The sequence below is a fragment of the Temnothorax longispinosus genome, chromosome 2 (genome assembly GCF_030848805.1).
Source record: "Temnothorax longispinosus isolate EJ_2023e chromosome 2, Tlon_JGU_v1, whole genome shotgun sequence".
NCBI lineage: Eukaryota > Metazoa > Arthropoda > Insecta > Hymenoptera > Formicidae > Temnothorax > Temnothorax longispinosus.
The window spans coordinates 1560231-1581786 of NC_092359.1; the positions used below are offsets into that span (position 1 = coordinate 1560231).

A 21556-nucleotide genomic window follows, 5' to 3' on the forward strand; every position below is an offset into this window, starting at 1 on the left:
ATAATTCTCAATCAAATCATAAAAATGAAATAACGGTCAAATAAATCTCTAAATTTTGAGAGATATAGATCAGCGTGTAATAATCAACGAACAACGTTTTCTTTTCAGGATGCTGGTAGCACAATCGATAAGAATCTCTCGACCATAATCATCGGCATAGTGAACTTTATATCCACTTTCGTCGCCGCGTCTGTGATCGACAAGCTGGGCAGAAAGATGCTGCTGTATATAAGCGCCGTGATGATGGCCCTGACTCTCTTCTCTCTCGGCGGATTCTTTTACGTGAAATCGTTGGACATAGACGTGACGGCCTTCGGCTGGCTGCCGCTGGTCAGTCTGATCGTGTACGTAATAGGCTTCTCGCTGGGCTTCGGACCCATTCCTTGGCTGATGATGGGCGAGATCCTACCCGCCCAGATCCGCGGCTCCGCCGCAAGTATCGCAACTAGCTTCAACTGGATGTGCACCTTCATCGTGACGAAAACTTTCGAGGACGTCATAGCGGTGATCGGTGCGCACGGCACCTTCTGGCTGTTCGGCATTATCGTCGTGGTAGGTCTCGTTTTCGTGATCGTCAGCGTGCCGGAGACCCGCGGCAGGTCGCTCGAAGAAATCGAGAAGGGATTTAGAGGTCCGACTAGACGAATGAGCGCGGTCGCCAATATGAAACCGACGCCGATGTCGTGCTAGCTGCTGAACTTTCGATCGCGATTCGTGTCGACAAAGAAGCTCGTTCGAGTAAGGAATAGCACTCCTTACGGTGTTCCTCTAAGGTATAGATTCCCTTATAGGTATGCTTTCCCTTAAAGGGAAGTCAAGTTCGAAGGTTATACTTCTCTCTATGTAAAGAGAAGTGCATCTGTTCTTCCTTCTTGACTTTTCCTTGTTCTTATTTCCGAGCTTCGGCTCGACTTCGCAAAGTCTGCTTGTTATAACGAAGTTTGAGCGAGAGCGATTCGGAGATAACCGATAAAGAATGGAAGATTGTAGATCTGAATAGTATAGAAATAGATACATGGACAAAAGCGCTTCTCACAAGATCCACATCTCTTTAAAACGAGTTGAAGAGGCAATTGGAAGAAGAGTCTAATTTCAGCGTAATAGCTATCTCTTAAAAGCTATCTAAAAAAAATTAATTGTAAAAAAGTTGATCAAGATAATTCCAATTCAACTGTACTTCCAAAGCACTGATAACTTTATGATATAAAAAAATACATCATCCTCGTTCATTCGCTTCTTCAATTAGCTTCGTAAAATTTCGATTTGACTTGACTCATGTCCGATGCGAGGATCAGAGTTAGCGAGTTAGTGCCAACCTTGTCGAGTATCTGCGAGGCAATTAATTAGCTTCGTGGGATGTAAACGTGTTACGCTTTCCCACCGTGGAAATGACGCGATATGTGACTATCAGCTGTTGACTAGGTGTGTAGTTGTAATTGTTTTTATTACTTCCGACAGTCCTTCAGGGCCTACCTCAAGTTGACATTGCTCTATTAGAATATAGCGGACAATACTATCGTTAGAGATACGTATACGGCATACGCGTAGGTCAACGCTAGTCGCGCGCGCGAGCGCGCGTTCCTTCTTTTTTATAACGCACGTGAAACGACGCAATTTGCGTGGGGCTGTGGTATCGCATATAGTTATGTGCGATACAATTAATCCGCCACGTGCACTTTGAATTTGAGAAGCACGCGTAATATGTTATGTACTTATATATTATATATACATATATATTATACACCGACCAAGAAGCCGGTCTTTCGAACAGGGGCGAATTTCCCACGCGACAATAAATTTTAAGATCAACCGCGTTCTCGTCTAGTTTGTACTATAAACTGTAAATAGTCGAAGATTTGCGCCACAGTGATATTATGTATCCACGTCCGAAGATCGTCGTTGTTAATTTCAATTGTGGATATAATTATTTTTCTATTGCCTCTTTCTTCTTTTCAGACAAAATTTAGAAAGGGACAGAGGGGGACTATTGAACTACGATTGTTGTTAAATAAGCGTTGAAGAAATTGAGCGTAAGTGGGACGATATGATTCTAACAGTCCATGATCGCGTATTATCGTAATCTTCGTATTAAACAAATCATGCTTGGTATCGGACGGCTGTATCAATGTGGGATGTGATTTTAAATGTACGTACAAGTCAAACGATAATTTAAGCGTTATGATATATGGCAGATATATATTTTTATTCTCTAAAGAGTCTAAAGCGAGGGATTAGGAAAAGTGGGAGCGTAGTCGTAAAGTTGAGATGAAGTTCTTAGAAAGTTACGTAAGAGTAGCGCTGGAGGAAAGCCTCAGACAAATGTAGAAAATAGTCGAATCGCCTATGTTCGAAAGTTAGGGTAAAACTGCGTCGGGCACCTGATGAGTGTTCTCGGTCGAGTAATTTAATGAAAGAACAATTCGTTGGCATATTGTTATATATGAGAGATTTATTATATACAAAGGAATTATTTGTATACGTTTTACTTAAATTATTGATACATATTTATTGTATATTTTTATGAACAATTTATCATATGAGATTATAAATAGAATTATATGTACATTAAAATTCTACGTAGTTTTTATAACAAAAGAGTTAAAAAAATGAAATAAATAAAAATTGATTTTACGAAATTTATTTTTAGACGACATTTGAGAAGATATTTTAGACGTTTAAAGGATATAGTACTTTGATGTCTTTTAAACGTTTGCATTGCCTGTATGAAATGTGATGTTTAATAAGTTGTATCCAATGTTAATATGTAAATTATATATTTTTGTAATTTATTCGGATTTACTACGCGCGACCGGGTGCACTCACAGTGTGTTTGGCACAGTAAAAACTAAATGCATATCATAATTTAACGATAACTGACGAACGCGTTAGAAAACACGTTAAAACACGTGAGTATCCGTTGTTATAAGTCAGAGTGTGCTTGTAGTTGCGTGCGTCCGAGTCGAAGAATTCCGTTAGTAGCGAATTTTGTTTGTGTAGATAGAAGTGTAAAAACGATATAACGTCATGCGGAACGTTTCTCGCGTCTTAGTTTCTTTTCTCGCTCGCGTGTTAAACAGTGTCACGGTAGGCATTGTTTACAGCGCGCGGAATCTCATTTTGACATTGTGAATAAAATACCGCTCGAACAAAAAATCATTCCTTTGCGATTGTGCAAGGTTCAATGTACGACTCTAATATTATATAAAGCAATAAGTGCACAATATACCTCGTTTTATACGAGAATTGAGTACATTATTACTCTCCTTCGTAGTACAACGACCAATCACGGCATTTCTTCGTTTCTCATATTTACTGTTTATATTTGTTGCTATTATAAGTAATACCTGCCGCTTATTCATAAGCTATTTGCCAAAGCACAATGAAGATGGCGGAATATTTTTGATAATTTAATACTCATGTTAAGTTTACGAGTAATCTGTAAGTTATTATGTGGTATAATTTTAAGACTATCTATACATAAAATGATATGTTTATGTAAAATTGTTGCATTAATTTTTTACCCTCTCCTTGCGATATTTTTATATAATAACGTTAACAATGCTATTCAATTTTAAACAATTACGCGTAATTACGAACACTAATTAAGTAAGAACAAGATTTGAAAATTATAATGCTATATAATATATAGAATATATGAAATTCACAAATCCAAATGCGATAGAGAAGTTCTCGAAAAACGAAATCTAAATAAAAGTTAGTTTTCGTTTCAAGCAGTAGTTTTTAGAATATCGGCCTATTACAAGCAACGATTAAACAGTCCATGTCTTATGATCTATCTTCAGATCGTGTTAATTATTGAAGCACAAGATACTGTGTTCATATTATACATTGTCTATTATTGTGTAATAAAAACATACCCCCTCACAACCTATTAAAAATAAATAAATATAAAATATTCATTATATAAAATATAGAAAAAATATGTAAAAATATTGATTATGAATTTGTGTACATATATTGACGGCAATATGATCATTAACACTACCTGCAATTCATGACCAGATGATCGTTTAACCGTAGCCTGTAATTAGCCAATGCTGATGTAAGTATATGTTTCAAAAAGTATCTTTTAAAGTAAAAAAAATCACGACGGCTTTTTTTACATAATTTTTCATGAAAGTTCCTACAGCAGTGTCTTAATCCAAATTTTGTAACATTCTATACACCCCATTATTAAAAATATAAACCTGCTTAATGTAGAACGCAAAATATCTTTTTAGATATTAAGACATTTTTATATTCAGCAATTTCCAATTCCCATTTTAAAAGTCATCAATTAACAAAATCTGCAAGACATTTAATAATCATAATCTCTGATTTGATTCTCTGATAAGATTCTCAATCAAAAAGTGAACAATCTACTGTTTCAAATTATTGTTGTAATAAATAAGTAATGGTGAGTATAACGAGACTTTATGTATCTTATATTGATGACTGGATGACACGTACATTTAAAGTTATAAGAAACAATACAACTTAAACTGCCTAGACACTGTGCATTACGAGTAAATAAATAGAGATTGGGAATCAACGTCCCATAGTCTAATCTGCCAAAAATAAATCTTGCAAAGTGTCTGCTGTAAATTCCACCGCTAGAATGCCAGTAGAAATGTAACACAATCTGTTAACAGAATATGATGGCACGTCGCCTACAAAAATCCAGCAGTATCTTATCCTAATCGTTTCCTAATCACTTATTCCATTTAAATGGTCATAAAATGTCATATTCTGATAGTTTATACTGACAATTTACTATCGGATCATGTCGGCAGACTCTAGTAGACAGAGCTTAATGCGCTAACACAGCCAATCTGCTGCGATATCCTGCTGGCAGTTGCTAGCGTACCGTTTGCTTATTGGGATACAAAACGTCGAATACGTTGCATTTTGGAATAAATAGGTATAAATTAATTTTCATTGCGCGAATGTCAGCGTGACGATTATAATCAACATAATGCAACATTTCTGTAACGATGGATACGGTAGCGGGGGTGATCATTGCCTACATATTTAATTTAGGAATATATGTTCTTAAGATAACTAGGATAAGATTATATATACACCCCAGAAAAATCTTAGAATAAGTTACCTGGATAAACCAGAAAAACGATATTTTTGGTCATTTTTGGCTTTATAAAGGGGAAATCTCTCGAACTGCGGCAACAGTTCTTCAAGTTCTCTCACAATCAGTGCACTATTCGTACTACACGGTCAATCACCAGTATCATAAGTTGAAGTAGATTGTAGCACAAGTTGAAGTATTATTGTAAGTAAAACGATAAATAAAATTCTTTTTTTCTTTGTAATAATAATTTTCGCGAATCCTGACATGGGAAGCTAATGAAAACATAACCAAGACTCACCCATAACCTGGACTCGGCAAATTGCACAGGTGTCACACTCCACGTCCCAGCTCCACATGGCCACGGCGTTCCACTTCTTCAGAGTAAACATCTTATCGTTTTTCTGGTTATCGCCGTCGATCCGGTCACCCGGGTCTTGCTCGGAATCGCCCATGTTTCGAGGTTAGAAACGCCAGCGGAACACGGAACAGCGCGAGGTCGACGCGATTCGCGCAAAGTGCGAACGCGACGCGGTTTTTATTTATGTATTAATTTATTATTATCAGAGAGAGAGAGAAACCCGAGCGGCCATCTTTTTCTCTCTAAAGATGTATTTTCCGACGCGCTACCTGAGAAGATGCAACGCAACTAACGTCGTTTCGCTCGATAATGGTATATGGTTCGTGTCCGTGCTATGATGGTTCATGTCCGAACTACTTGTCAGATAGACTGATAGAAGATGATTGTCGGTCCTTGTCTAACTCATATATTCATCTCATTTTACTCTCATCTCGACTATCTTCTGAGTAGTTCGGACATGTATTCAAATAAGTTATTATTATAATTTTTTTTTAAAAAAGGTAAAAAAACGCGTTCCGTACAAAATCTTTATAAAAAAAAATTTTTGATCTAATTTGATCTTATATTAATTATATTTGTATTTTTTATTACTTCTTAATTTACGCACGTGACATGTAACGCATGTATATTGTTAAATCTTGTTTTTTTTTTATATTGAAATATACCTACATAACTACTTTGATCACCCCAATCCCTTACGCATAGTACATAATTGTTGCTTCCTTAATTAAAAATTAAATTTTTATAAATCAATATTAATTGATATTAATAAATAGTAATCACTCACCGTACGATGCGCAACAGCGGAGTTATTCTGCAACGTCGCTGCGATGATTCTGTAACAAACAAATATAAAATCCAAATTAGAAATCCAAATATAAAATCCAAAAAGAACGGAAAACAAAAAGACAGTCAATAAATATTTCAAAAAATAATGACCGAACACTGAATTCTAATTGATATTTTAGTTGATTAAGCAAATTTAATGAAATAATTATGTAATTTTTTAAGAATATATTCTCTGTCTATTGAATACAAAAGGTTCTATAGAATTTTTAAAATAAAACTTCTTTTTTCTAATTTTTAATTTCTGACTAACTATCCAATTGAAAAGTGGATAACTCTTCCGCATAAAAGACACAATATGTATAAACCAATTATGCATATTTACCGCATGTTGTTCCGCCGGCGCCTGATGCCTTTCCTAGGCCTCCTCCTCCTCTCAGGCTGCTCGGGGCTGTCTGCTTCGTAGTGTTCCCTCGATGGGACGATACTTCTTCTTGCGTTCCCTCGAAAAGAGAGAAACTGTGAAAATAAAAAAAAATTTAATTTTATTCGCACTCTCGACGTTCATACAGCAAGCTCGCTACGATCGCGCGGAGTTCACTTGAGAAACTGTCGCACATTCGCGTCACTAAACTGTATTATTTGAGATAAACAGTGTCCAAACGCGGATTTTTTGTTGCAAATGGGATAGATGCGCGTTTAAAGCCACGATATTGTACGGATTTCAACATCAAACAGGTTCAAAGTGTCAAAATCCGTTTACATATGCCGGCCCGACGCCGCGTCGCGCACAGAGACGGCTTGTCGGTATTACACTGAGATCGCGGTACAGGTATAGACACACGATAACGATCGCACACAATGTTCAACACTTGCAGAAAACACTCGCGATACGTCCTCGCGCGCGAAATTCACTTTAGCACGGTAACGACTTAACAACGCACGATAAATACTACGGAGCGACTCGGACGCGCTTTGTCCTTTGCAGTCCACCGCGACGTAATGACGAGTTCGCCTTGCCTCGATTGCCTCAAAATATTGAAACTTGAAGCGGTGAACCAATCACAGCGCGCCGAAGCAAATGTAAGAAAAACCAATAGGAAAACGGGTCTTATTTTTTTAAATATACATATATTAGCATCTATGTGTTCACTGTTCAGCAGATATTAATAATTCGAGAGAAATTTAATCGATGATGTCAATATTCTGCAATTATTTCTAGATCAACTTGATAATGAAAAAAACCGACCCAAGCCTGTCTCGCGTCTGCATCTTTCACGATTTATTTTATTCAATTCACAAACAATTAACTGTTATATTTCGACAAATATTTTTTTCTCGCACTTCGGGGCGATCCGGCGACGTTTCTCCTGGCTCCTGGTTATCCATCGGCATCTACCTCGGTCTCGGATCACGTTTGAGCAATTGTTAATTCGCACTCTCGACATTCGTACGCATTTTGGAGCAAGCTCGCTCCAGTTCGCTCCTCGCTCCAGCTCGTTCGCGATCGCGACAAGCAAAGTAAGAACGCCCCAAACGCGCGATCATTCTCTTTAATCACTCAATAGATAATTAATTCCCGTGCTCAATGAGAGGTTCGAGCTATTCACCGAAGCGTCTTTCCACGCGATTCACTCATTCGAAGTAGAAATCGAAACGGAGGCAAGAGACGCGACACGAATTCCGAGGTTATCGTGTCACTGCGACACGCGGGACAACAATTCTATTAAAGATTCGGATGTATCGCGCTTCGAATCATTTCTCTCTCATATGCACAATTCACTTACCGATCACGGCATTCACGGCACATTGCCTGAGACAGGAGGAGGAGACCCGTCAAATCACAGCCGGGAGGAGCGGGAGGGTGATACGTTCATTTCGGCCATCCCACTCGTTACAGTCGACACGAGAAGAAACAGAATACTCGGCGTACATTCAGCTTGCGACACACATACACTCTGTAACCGGAGGATTTCTTTTCGTTCACGAGAAAGAAATTACTTACACGAGCGGCAACGTCTCGCCGCCTCGCGACTCGTACCGACCGCGACATATTACTTGCGCGCGCGCTGCGTCAGCTGCGTGGCGAGTCGAGCCCCCGATTGCCCCCGAATCCGACCGAATCCGGCCGAATCACGTTCGGCCCAGTTCGGCCGCTCACGCCGTTCGCGCCGGCGCGGCACGCGCCGCACGCACGTGGCACGGTCGGCACGGATGGCTTCTCTCTGGCGGTGGAAAACAGATTCCTAAAATGCACGTGAAAATTGCAAAATAAATTTATGAACGTATTATGAACGTTTATAACATATGTATGATTAATTCAGTAAATGTTGCAGCTAAGAGAAGCAAAACTTATATTATATATGATTATTAATTACTATTTGAAAATAAAAAGTTTAGGTTATACACGTGCTAATCTTGTCTTTCTCATATTTACACGTTTATTATGTATTCAAATCTATAATTTCTTCTAGATTATTTGAATTGGTTACAAAAGTGTATAACTTGTCTTAAAAATGAAAGTGAAGAAGATGAGCCAGAGGCCTCTCAAGTTGCCAGAAGTACAGAAATTAGCAATTACTGGGAAAAAGAAAAGAGATCTGAGCAAAGTAACTACTAAAGAGTTCCTTGAACAAGATTTCGAAAGTGATACAGATAGTGATATATACGATAGTGATGAAAAAGATAAAAACACAGGTATGATATCAAATATTTGATTGGATTTCTTTTTTTATTTTAGATTGCATATATTCCAACTTTTGTTATATTCCTTTATGCAGATGATGAAAACAGCGAACGACCTGATAGCGACAGCGATAGCGAGAGCAACTTAAATCCTGCAGAATACAAAAGATCATTGATAAAATTACAAGATACTGATCCTGATTTTTATGAATACCTGAAGGAAAATGACCAAGATCTCTTGGACTTGGAAGTATCAGATGACGGAGATGATGATAATTATTCAGTGGACTCGGATGATAGGCACATTTCTAATAAAAATTTAAAGGTATTTTTTTCACAAATGTAATTTTAACTCTTTGTTTTAAATACCTTTTTAACAATATTATTAAATATACAGGTTGCTAGCGATAATAGTGATTCTCAATCGGAAGAAGCTGACGATAATTGTGAAAAGATCACTATGCAATTACTGAAAGTTTGGCAACAAGAAATACAAACAGACAAGTAAGTTTTCTTTTGTTTACTTTTTATTGAATGAATAGCAAAGTAGTAATTATGCATTATTCTGAATTTGTAGATCAAGTGTTACCATTAAACGTGTTGTAGAAGCTTTCCATGCAGCTTTGAATAGTATCGCAGTATCACGAGATACAACCACACGATATAAAGTAGAAGGAAGTGCAAGTTAGTTTTAATTGCTATTAAGTCACTAATTATTTTTTAAATAATTCTATTTTAATTTTACCAAATTGTGTTTAGCATTTAATGGCGTGATGCAATTATGTATAACACACTTGCCTGATGCACTTAGACGGTATTTAAAACTGGATCCAGAATCGCAGGAAGCACATAAATCTAAGAGATTTAACAAAATACAAGAAATTTTGAAGTTATACTTGTCGGATTTAATTAAAGTATGTATATGTAAATTCTTCATTTATCTTTCATATATAATGCAGTTCAAATAATGTATTCTATCAATAAGTACATCTGTTTCACAGTTATTGCAGACTGTAGCATCATCCAATAATGCTGTTCTCATAGTGCTTCTTAAGCATCTTCATCAAGTGTGGCCTTATACCCAATCGTTCTCGTCCTTAAGTAAACCATTGTTAAGAATCTTATTAAAGCTATGGTCAACTGCAGAAGAAACTGTTTGTGTTATAGCCTTTATGAATATCTTACATATTGCAACCAACAAAGAATTTGTACTTGAGAAACTATTAGAGGTGAGATTCACATGTTATGATGAAAAGAGAATTTTCGGACAATGGCATCATTAAACTTTTTTTTTTAGACTATGTATGAGAAATACGGTCAGAATACGAAATTTGTTTCACCCAAAACATTACCAAGAATAAATTTCATGAGACACTCTTTGGTCGAAATTTACCTGCTTGACCACAATATTTCGTACAGTCATGCCTTTTTACATATCAGACAATTAGCGATTGATTTAAAAAACGCCGTAACCTTAAAGAACAAGGTAATCATTAAATAGCAATTATGTACTTTTCATAAAATTTATCACTAACATCCAATATTTTTTGTTTCCAGGAAAACTTACAGGCCGTATATAATTGGCAGTATATAAATTTCTTACGCTTTTGGACAGAATTGATAACTAAAGCAAGAGATAAGTTGGAATCGCTGTTATATCCGTTAGTCCAGGTATTAGATACTTTAAACAAACAAGCAATAAAAATAATGTAACAATTTATGTTAAAAAAACATTAAATTATTTAACAGATTATTATTGGAACAATAAAAATAAATCCAACCGTACAATATTATCCATTGCGATTCCATTGTTTGAAAATGTTAATAACCATTTCTAAGGAAACCGGAACTTTTATACCTATTATGCCGTTCTTTCTCGAGGTATCAGTTATTTTCAAATCTTAATAATTTATAATCGTAGGATATACAATTATCTTGTGTCAAACTTTTCTTTTTAGATACTGGATTCTTATGATTTTAACAAAAGGCATAAAGCTACGATGCAACCTATATCCTTTGATTGCCTTTTAAGGATATCGAAATCACAATTGGTAGAAAATGGCTTCAAAGATAGTATTATTGAAACTATTTATCAACTTATATTGGAACATGCAGCAAGTGAAAGTTACAGAATATATTTCCCAGATCTCTACATATCTTGTATAATACAGGTATCTTAAAAAGAAACTAAATTAAAAAAATTTTTAGAATTTTTATTATTAGATGTTTTATTATTTTATTTTTATTATGTCCAAAATATTAAATCGATATACTTTCGTAGTTAAAAGAATTTCTGAAGAAATGTCATGTGACAATTTATTGCAAGAAGATGAAACAGCTTCTATCTGTAATTGAAGAAAATAGAACATACATCGAGACCGAGCGTGCTAAAGCAGCAATAGATTTACAAAATATGGCAAAGATTATAAATTGGGAAAATAGAATAAAAACGGACGGCACAGCAATAGCCAAATTCTATGCCTCTTGCATTAAACATCGTGAATCCCAGAATCTTAAATTTCTTACGAAGAACGAAAAAGAGTTCAACGTACCAGTTGAGAGAAAATCAGTGAAACATAAATTAGATGAGCAGAGTGCAGAAGACAGTGAAGAAGAGAGCGAGTTTGAATTTCAGATGAAAGAAACGGAATCTGAAATAAGAGCGGAAAGACGACTGAATAAGAAAAAGATCAATAAAAACAAGAAGAAAAAGTAGTCAACAATGATGAGAATTTGCTGAGAAAAAACATGGTTTATTCAAGATGTAAATACTAATGATTAAAGTTAAAAATAAGGGCAAGATTACTCTGGAATTAACAATTATATGTATAGACAAATACACATTGTTTTATATCTGAATATGAATTTTATCATTATTTTTACATTTAATATATGTGATAATTATGGAATCCCTTACACACAATAATTTATGGATTATATATAAATCTCTTAATATTGGAAATAGTATTAAAATACAGAAAAACATATAATTAAAAAAATATAATTTAAAACTTATTTATCTCACTTATTAATTCTAAAAAAAATAAAAATTATACGTTTCAAATATTTGAATATATACATTAGAAATACATAAAAAAAAAACAATCTGTATTTTATTTCTGTCAAACATTTTGTTATTAAGCGTCTGATGTGGAAACGCTTTGTTACGAGGCGTGCATATATTTTTTTAAATGCGATCACAACTTTAGTTTTATGAAAAATGAAATCAGAAATTTTTCAAGTAATGAAAATTTGAGATACATATAATAGTGTGATACAGTAGATAATTTTTTATAATGAAATACAAAAGATACGTAGGATGCAAAACATTTATTTAAGACTTTGATTTCAAATTAGATCAATTCTGTACATACACAATATAGCTACAATTATATTCTCAGAGTTATAAATTTACAATCAATTTTCTTTTAATATACAGGCATATCACCGACAAGTACATAATAGACGTAATGACGATAAACTATGAAAGATTCGTAAGTTAATTCAACGATCTCGTTTCTTTTTTTTGTATAGCACTCCATTACATCTGTTTCGTTTCTAAACAAAATGAACATAGCGTTTTTATAAAAATATATCTTTAATCACAAAAAGCAAACGCACAATTTTTTTGCTCTAATCGCTTTACCTACTTTACAAGAAGACATGTTGCATGCTCTTTTTTTCATTAGCAAAAGCTTTAATCTGCATGACGATGACACAAACAGAATATGAAACATCACTCATTATACAATATTGTGTGTAATTCATATCTGTATTAGAACAGATATATACTTAGTTAGTTTTAAAGTATACAGATATACTCGTCGACAATAAAATCCTTTTATTCGCTGTACAAATTGAATAGATTTTAATTTATATCGTTCTGCTGTGCTACGATGAATTTTTTGGTACAACTAGTGCATTAGCAACAGCAATATAGCATCGAAACAATGTTGCTTTCGCAACAGTTAATTTAAGGCATAAATGAAAAAATTGCAAACACCATACATGAGCTATTGCGACTAATGTGAATGACGGTGGTAAAAAAAAGGAAAAAAGAGTGAATTAAGTTCTATTGTTACATAATATGAACGAGCAAGAAGAGCATATTGCTTTACCAATATATGTATATATTTGTGAAATATATACATACATATTTTAGTAGCCCTTAAAAGAAAATAGTATACTCATTAATAGTCGCCTAATCTGCCCCTTAACATATAAATCGATAGGGCAGAGCTTAAGCATTTAAAATGAAGAGTACTCTAAAATGTTTTTTCCCTTAAACATAAAATCATTAAAAATTCTATACTTCTTAGTATATACTTGAAACAATTCATAAATACGCTGCGCCTATAATTAAGTTTACCCTACAAAAGTGCGAGCCCACAGTTACGTAATAAGAAGAATGTAATGTAACTTTTGGGCTTCTCAGACATGCATTCTTGTCTACGGATAAGGGATAGATTATGTATCCCTTAGATTCTCAGCATTGCTTATGTAAAAACGTAGATTTTATTTCTCTTTGTTAGCTTGTTACATAATAATGAGAACACTAATTAGCAAGACTTTTGAGCTGAACATTAATAAATCATTCGTAAGCGTTAATAGATGAGTACTCATTTGGTTCGCCTTTTGTGTAATTCATTTAATTCATCAAATTAATAATCACCAAAGCTGTATTTATAGTGATATCTAATAGCAGAAATTGAAAAATCATATAACACTGTGTAATATGTATTATTTAAATCATATAAGCTAATCGCACTGAAATAACGTATGTTTATATGTGACAATGTAACTTAAGTTATATAAATATAATCAACTGAAATGCTGCAATATCTTAACGTTAACTTTTAATGATTTAACTAATGATAGTAAAGCGATTTACAAATAAAAAAACTAACGCGACAAAATATTTGTAACTAAATTCGGATTGTGGATTTACAAAATTAAAATTGCGTGTGCGATGCTTCCATGGTTTTTAAAAACTTCTCCTTTACAAAATGTCCGGTGCAACTAAAAAATACTGCTCGAGTCGATAATCATTATTACACGTGTTAAGACTACAAACTAGCAACAAGAAACTCTAACTTCGAAAATCGTTTTTGCAAAATTGTATTATTACGTCATGTGACATGGCAGAAACCGAAATATTTCTGCATTTGATTACAAAATGCATCCATCATTCACGCAATATCGTTCTATATACAAGCTAAAAGTACATAAACAAGGTTGTAGTTAAACTGCGATAAAAAGTAATCGTCTTATTTAGTACTCTAAAGGCCATGTCATCTCATACACTTTAGATTATCTTTAAAATTCTTACGGTACTGCAAACACACATTGCAATTATAGAATCTCCTTCCTTTCTCTCTTCCTTTTATTACGCGATCACAAGATTGTGTCTGACCTACAACCATTTTATATTAAAAAATAAGAAACGAAAGAGATACCACACCTTCCTAAATTGATGAATCTGTAATCTTTTATAACTAGATTAAAGATCATGCTGTTACATGCTTCTGATATCCGAACTGATAGAAATTCAATTTTGGTAGGTACTTAATATATAATACAAACGTTATAAAAAATCTACTGTAGTTTTGCTGCTGATAACTAACTTATGCAATTGTTGTATACTCTCATCTCCATAATTGTATCTTAACAGTGCGGTGTAAATGATTATCTGTCGTTATTTCCAAAATATAAGTCATCTGTACACTGATAACGAGTTTTTTTCTTTTTCTAGCGCTATTGATTTCATTTACAACAATGCATAATGTTTATGTATAATAGATCTGCTTTTCATGTAAACAAAAGAACAAAAAAGAACATACACATCCTATCTTACCTTTCATGAAGAATATCATCATATATATATTTATATTCATATGCATGTAACATTGCAAAATATATGCAAAACTAAACTTTAAAAGATACAATTAGCAGCATAAATTAAAAAAAAAACTGCTAATGTAAAAAACGCTAATGCGTTCTATACTTACAATAAAATATGTTATTGAAAAAAATTGATTCATGAAGGAATAAAGGAAAAGTTTCCTAATGCATATAAAATTATCACTATATTTCTATACAGGAAATCTCCATAAAAAATGGATACATAATATATAGCCAAAATAATTTAAGTATCCATCAATACAACAGTATATAAATACCAATAGTAGAACTTATAATTTTAATTACATTAAAAATATAAATACATTAATTAAAAGCAGTATGAAATATATAGCAAATAGGAAGATAGGATGTGCAGTTTAATTCGAAGTAAGGCATTTGAAATTATCTGTTTCACTTGTTTCATTTTACATGATATATTTTATAAAGAAAAACATAAATCACAATATTTTTAAATGAAAATGAAATGTGTTATGATAACTTCAAATGTCTTACGTTGAACATTAGATACCAATCTTACACAGAGTAGAAATCAAAATATACCGTAATTAAAAAAAAAAAGCCATGAAGGATTATTGACATGTAACTCTATTACATCTGATGTTATCTGATGTTTATTTTTTCTGATATTGTAGTGGCTGCGTCATGCTATCAATTATGAGCTTAAACTGATTAATGTTTACAAAATATACAATAAAAGATGATATTATATATGTATACGAGTAAGAAACCTCATTGTGTGCATCAGGATGTTCACAATATTTCTACCTATATATATACATATATAAATTCTTTTTTTTTTAATCTTCCGTATCAGATACTTAATCTACTTTGTAAAATCATGGCATCTATTTAGAAATATTATCATACACAATGGATGTTTCAATAACATTAGTAATTATATTAAAATATTTGTCTGTATGTATCATTCCTTTTTAGCATAATTTAGTTTTCGCACGTTAAAAAAAGACGAACTTTAAAAAAACTCAAATTTAACTTGTGTAACGTTAGACTATCGTAACGGATTGGCATCAGTCAACAAGCACGCTAGCGCTGTATACCTTTCTAGTTTTAAACTGGAAATCCGATTCAGATGTTTATTGAGCGTGTTTGCAGTAATTGGTTGACAAGGTGCAACACAGGGGGGCGAGTCACCAATTAGCTCAACTATTGTCACTACAAAAGTTGACCATTCAGAAGGCAGGGAATCATCTGTGACGCACAATTGTTCAGCATGCTCGAACATCGCTGCTATTGCAGACACACCAAACTGAAAGACCAAGTGATAAATAACAGAGATTATCGTGTTTTGCAAATATACTTCCTATATATGAATTTATTGAAAGATTCGTAAGTATTATACATTTAACTAACCTTATTCAGAAGGGCAAAAGTTAAGCTATTATTTTTAACAGGATGAACAATAGCAGAGTCGGATAATGCTCTCGCTAATCGCAATATAGTATCAAAATCTTTCACTGCATCAAGCCATCTTCGAAATTCGGAATAAAAGTCTGTCAATATATGACAATCTCTACGGCCTATTACGGCTAATCCTTTAAATATCGCAGTCCACAATTCTCTCAACTGCTTGCTATGTTCCGTCACGTTCAGGTGAGGTAAAAAACGCAGTAGTAATGTCTATAAATATACAAAAATATATAAATACAAGACATTGGGAATATGATTATAAGCTTTAAATCTCTTATTCATCAAATTACCTTTCCTTTTCGAATACTTAGCATACTAGCTAATTTATCATCTTGTATTACGTGTTGCATACATATTAAAATCATGCTTATTAACTCCGGTTCAGTTTTAGTCGTATTTACTTCAGATTCCCCTTCCTGTTGTTGTTGCGGTTCCGGAATTGAAGCGAGAGGATTACTCAGATCTTCGAGTTTGAATTGCAATGTATACAGCTAAAAAACAACATTTTATTAATAAAGAATACATTACCAAATTAGTTATTTTATTAATTGTATTAGAATATTGATAGTACTCTCTCAATTTCAAGGAGTAATTGCCGTGTTTTTTTAGTGTCTTTCTGTTGGGACTGAGAAGTAGACTGAGAATCGCTATTTGATACGACATCCATATCGATAAGTTTACGTGGTGCTGTCACACTGCTGCAATGAAGTTTGCCTAATGAATTCTCAAATTGAGCTGGCGTGTATGCTGATCTTGAAGGGGCTTGAGGTGATGGTTCCCAATCTCTAAAGGAATAGTAAAAAAAAATTAAGGATAGTAATAAATAATATGTAAATAAATAATCTTGAAGAAATAAGTAACGATCAATCCATGTCTACAATACAGAATAAATAAATAATAGTTTTAATCAACATTGGTTATTAATTTCTTAAATCCCACAATTATAATAAAACAAGTGATTATTGCATGTTTCGTGTAAAGTATATTTTGTAGTGCTACGTTATCATAAAAAATACAGGATTTGCTTGCGTCAAAATATGTAGAAATGTGAAAAATTAATGTGTTATTATAGGAAATACAGGCTTTAGATAAAAAAAAAACATACCTATGATCCCTATGATATCCATTGTTATTATGGTGTTTCTTATCTTTTTGTTCTTGATTTGCATGTTGCTTATTCCGTTTATCACAGAATACGACATAATAATGGTCATCAACGTACGGTTGGATTGTATTAAGTTGTAATAATTGAATATTAATTAACCATTGCTTCTCATGAGGTTTTATAGCAAGTTTTCCTGAGTGTTCGTATTCTCCCGAAGCATTACCATTAACACTGTGCGAGTAATGTTGATGATGATAAGGTCTTTGATTATTTCTGTCATGATTGCGGTGAGGATATTGATTATTTTTAAAAAATGGTTGATGTACAGTTTGTTGTTCGCTATGATAGTAAGATCTGTTCTGATTTCTCTGATTTCCTAAATGTGAATAAGGTTGGTGTTGTTGGTGATTGGTTTGATTATTAGGAAATGCAGGCATCATGTGATCTGGCCGAAGGAACTGCGGGCCTCCTAGATTAGGGTGCAGTTGCTGAAATGTAATAAAAAAAGTGTTAACAATGTAAAAATACTTTATATTATATACATATTATAGTAATCATAATATATGACCTGTAAAAACGACTTACAGGAGGAAAACCATAAGAGCCATGAAGAGCTTGCCTTGGAACTGGTTGTGGCAACATTAAATGCGGAGGAGGATAACGTAACATATTACCAGGTTGATCTGATAAATGAAAGGATAATCAATATCAATATGAAGAAATATTTCAGCAAAGTTAATTTTAAAATTTAGTCATTTTTAATTCCAAATTAATTATGATAATAAATAAGTGATAATTAATTATATTTTGTATTAATTACAACAAATAAGATTAGATATAAATACAAGAAATAATACATAATTTTCGTGATTGGAGATTTTAGAACATGACCTTACTGAAAGTACCAAAACATTCTGAGATCAACATTTGCCGAGAACTTATCAATTCATATTTTGCAAATATATATATGAATCTGTACATATATTAATGAGATATTTAATTAGTAATAATAAACATACTTACTAATTAAGCCTAATAATCTAGGGTGTTGCATCAACTGAGGATGTGGTGCTCTTATATTGGGCAAAACTATAGGATGTGCTCCAGGTAGACCCAATCCTGGCGGAAAACGTGGTGGAGGTAGGCCATTGACTTGAAGTTTCTCTTTCAAGGAGAGGGCCTCAAAGAGAAGTGAACCCTCAGACTTCTTCTGTTGTTGCGTTTGTGGTTTACTGAGACCTGGTGGCGGCCTATTTGCAATAAGCCCTCTTTCCAACTCTTCCACTGTACAGACATTTGGTAAAGATAACCGTGGTTTCGGAGGAGATAAATTTAAAGGACTACCCCACACACCAGGTCGGGGAACTATTCCTTCCTTATCCAATACCAAATGTGATAAATTATCCTCGATATTTATGTTAGAAATAGTCTGTAAGAAATATAAAGCATGATGTAATATGTGTAACTATTTGTTAAAAAATTCAGATAATGTAATGACAGTAGAATAGGAAATAAGGAAAAGTATAATTTTAATTAAATGTGTTACGTTTACAAGATTATTTTTCAAGTATTACATTTATTCAGTGACTCACAAAACTGATCAAATCGTAGCATTGTCACGAATTTTTCTTGAAAGTTTGTGAATACAAATATCTGTAGCAAAGTCATATTTGTTTATATATTAAGTTTATTTATTGTTAATATTGAAAGACGTTTTATCATACAGTTTCATGAGTCATTGTAAGTCCTAACTTCACCTATTTTTAATATTAAAAAATCCAAATTGCACAATATAATCTCAACATATAACAAGTTTGAAATAGAAAGCACACATTTGAAAGAACATTTATTAAGATAATTAAAGAAAATCTTGATCGATGACACAACATACCTTCTTATTTGTTGCACTCTGATTATGAAGGCGATTTGATTCAGTAATTTCGGCAAGTTTCTCATGATCTTCTTCCCAATCACCGATAGCAGCATCGGGACCAAACGTCTCATCATTCAGCGCATCGTACTCTTCCTCCTCAAGCTCATCTTCCTCCAATGGACCATCCAGTCCATCTTCGAGATTGTTATCCTAATATACCAAATGAACAATAATTATTACCGGAAACGTGAAAATATTTCAATATAACTTAACGTAAACCAGATAAAAAAAAAACAATGTCATGAATGGATAAAAAAAAAAAAGGAAAGAACTGCTGTAGAAAATTACAAAGGTCATAGCCATGTTTTGTAGCGATGATACTTCCGACGCAATATCAGATTCAAATTGATGGAACTTGATTAATTAAGACGACACGCGCAAATTTCTCGACAAACTCAACCGGGATTTTGCGACGCTCGATGTTAATGACCTTTAGGGCGAGGAAAACAAGAATGAGGTTAGACGACGTAATGTAATCCTGCGACCGCTTCGGAGAACGGATTTTATCATTTTCCGGGGAAGGGGGGGGGGGAGCGGTATCGACGAGATTTGAGGATAAGTTCGGCGAGAGAGCCGCCGTTTCAGATCAGGCCCGCCGAGTAACGGCGGAGGATGAAAAGTTTTGTTTCTCCAGAGCAGGAGACGTGCCGCGACGCGGCTGTTTATCGGGGGAAGATTCACACGGTTGCGTGCCCCGTTGGAACTCGGACGAATCGGTCTGCGATGCCGCGCGCAATCGAGCGATGTGTTATCCGTACTTACTCCGAGCGTGGTATCGAAACCGAAAAAAGTGTCTGCCATTTGTGAAAATGAAATCTGCAAAATGACATGTTCCGATTAAACGTCAAGTGCTGCAACGCGGGGCATCAGCTGCCATGGCGGCCATGCCGTAACTCGCGGCTAACGTCAGACGGGAAAGGCGGATGCGCAACGAACGAAGAACGAAGTGCGCAGTTCCTGGTCGTCGTCCCCTGAGCGGCCTGATGAGCGTGCGAACACTGCGAACTTTAGACCATCTGATTCGCCTACGAAAGTACATACAATACTTGCTCGGCTCGGCAGTCTCGGCACTCGCGGCGGCATATGGGGCTCGATTCTTGCATTATTCGCAACAGAAACGTACGCGCAAGTTCTGCTTTTAACAGAAAAGTTGCAAGTTGATTAGCTCATATGGTTGTTTCTGAGATAAAGCGTCGCAAAAGCTTCAAATCAAGGGTACGTTGCGATTTTTCGTGCTGGCTCACATGTGACGTGGTAAATTATTACAAATGCTGCATATGCTACATAATGCATTTTTAGCAATTTATTAGATCGCATACGAGTTTTAGTACGAAAAATCATAATAGTTGGCTTTAGTGACGCGCGACCGGAAGCTCGTTTGTCGACTATAATAATTGCAAACGTATATTATTTTTATTTACGTACTAAACATTAACCAAATACTATATAAATATTATATAACTTTATTTAAACATGCAAATGATATACATATTATTTGCAATTTGCTTGATTTGAACTAAATATTGAGAAAAGTGCACGATGCACAGCTATATAGGAGCAACAAGTGTAGTCGTGTAGTGCCGCGGGCCGTCGCGTCGATAAACGCGCGCGCTCCAACCGCGCGAAGTTTGCCGCGCGACTTTCGAATTTACTCCGTTCCGCGCTCTCCGCTGCGCGAGAATTATCGCGTTAATTTGTGAGACGCCATGGATCGTGTCGAACGGATCGGAGCTTTTGTAAGTAATAATAACGTAATCAACCGTGCGTCACATACGATTGACGTTCAGAGCCGCACGAAAGTGACTATTATCGCGCGTTTTAGTTGCGTGAGTAGAATTAATCGTGTTTCGCGAGTGGTCGCGAGTGTATGAGTACCGTGAAAAGCAGCTACGGAAGGACAAGAAAGGAGCAAGTCAGGCATAGCGTCAGGCAACGGCGGAATGACCATGGGGTGAATAATTTACAATTATTTACTTACTATAATTTATTACTTGTGTTGTAATGTCAAATGTGATAGACCCACGTACTTGCCTTAGAGGAAAAAAAACGTATACAACGGAGGGATAAATTTAAAAAATATATATATATGTATACGCGTAAAAAATATTAAATATTATGTAGTTTGAAGCTATGGGAATTATTGGGATTATTTATATAAAAATTTTGTTTTGCAAGTTATATCATTTTTCTTGTTAAATATCTAATTGCAAGATTAATTAGAAAATTAAAGTTTGTGCAGCAATTAATTTGACA

At 34.4% G+C, this 21556-nt stretch overlaps 4 protein-coding genes across 11 annotated transcripts in view; 2 read left to right on the forward strand and 2 right to left on the reverse strand.

Annotated features, from left to right (window-relative positions):
• The window catches only part of LOC139808466 (facilitated trehalose transporter Tret1), a 33091-nt gene extending 29590 nt beyond the window's left edge, over nt 1-3501 (forward strand). For all 4 annotated transcript variants that reach the window (XM_071770494.1, XM_071770493.1, XM_071770492.1 and 1 more), the window contains one exon: nt 109-3501. In XM_071770494.1, coding sequence (XP_071626595.1) covers nt 109-690 — 582 coding nt within the window. In that variant the 3' untranslated portion in view covers nt 691-3501. The remainder of the gene's footprint in view (nt 1-108) is intronic.
• LOC139808472 (RING-box protein 2-like) overlaps nt 1-5617 on the reverse strand; it is a 46151-nt gene extending 40534 nt beyond the window's left edge. Inside the window, exon 1 of the mRNA XM_071770504.1 lies at nt 5385-5617. Coding sequence (XP_071626605.1) covers nt 5385-5538 — 154 coding nt within the window. The 5' untranslated portion in view covers nt 5539-5617. The remainder of the gene's footprint in view (nt 1-5384) is intronic.
• A 2775-nt stretch (nt 5618-8392) lies between these two features.
• On the forward strand, nt 8393-11774 carry LOC139809198 (nucleolar complex protein 2-like). 5 transcript variants are annotated; one of them, XM_071771920.1, is made up of 12 exons: nt 8393-8483; nt 8705-8927; nt 9011-9240; nt 9313-9419; nt 9493-9599; nt 9675-9829; nt 9917-10144; nt 10213-10401; nt 10473-10586; nt 10665-10796; nt 10874-11086; nt 11197-11774. In XM_071771920.1, the coding sequence occupies exons 2-12, from the start codon at nt 8747-8749 to the stop codon at nt 11629-11631; spliced, it is 2091 nt and encodes a 696-aa protein (XP_071628021.1). In that variant the 5' UTR covers nt 8393-8483; nt 8705-8746; the 3' UTR covers nt 11632-11774. The 5 variants fall into 5 exon arrangements, with proteins under 5 accessions (XP_071628021.1, XP_071628023.1, XP_071628020.1 ...); XM_071771922.1 differs by having other exon boundaries at nt 8423-8539; XM_071771919.1 differs by having other exon boundaries at nt 8424-8630.
• A 456-nt stretch (nt 11775-12230) lies between these two features.
• On the reverse strand, nt 12231-20242 carry Patr-1 (Protein associated with topo II related - 1). The gene is made up of 9 exons (XM_071771918.1): nt 20066-20242; nt 19262-19453; nt 18394-18799; nt 17956-18053; nt 17371-17858; nt 16837-17050; nt 16556-16756; nt 16209-16475; nt 12231-16104 (listed from the first exon to the last, which is right to left on the reverse strand). Exons 1-9 carry the CDS (start codon nt 20102-20104, stop codon nt 15847-15849), a joined length of 2163 nt encoding a protein of 720 aa, XP_071628019.1. The 5' UTR covers nt 20105-20242; the 3' UTR covers nt 12231-15846.
• Between the last annotated feature and the right edge of the window lie 1314 nt (nt 20243-21556).

What these genes read in the sequence shown, in the direction of transcription:
- LOC139809198 (XM_071771920.1), top strand. Translation starts at nt 8,747, where the DNA reads ATGAAAGTGAAGAAGATGAGCCAGAGGCCTCTCAAGTTGCCAGAAGTA. An exon ending in TTTCTAATAAAAATTTAAAG is followed by an intron (nt 9,241 to 9,312) that starts GTATTTTTTTCA and finishes TTAAATATACAG; the next exon opens with GTTGCTAGCGATAATAGTGA. An exon ending in ACATATCTTGTATAATACAG is followed by an intron (nt 11,087 to 11,196) that starts GTATCTTAAAAA and finishes ATACTTTCGTAG; the next exon opens with TTAAAAGAATTTCTGAAGAA.
- Patr-1 (XM_071771918.1), bottom strand. Translation starts at nt 20,104, where the DNA reads ATGGCAGACACTTTTTTCGGTTTCGATACCACGCTCGGA. An exon ending in GGATATCATAGGGATCATAG is followed by an intron (nt 17,051 to 17,370) that starts GTATGTTTTTTT and finishes CTATTCCTTTAG; the next exon opens with AGATTGGGAACCATCACCTC. An exon ending in CTTTTGCCCTTCTGAATAAG is followed by an intron (nt 16,105 to 16,208) that starts GTTAGTTAAATG and finishes TTGGTCTTTCAG; the next exon opens with TTTGGTGTGTCTGCAATAGC.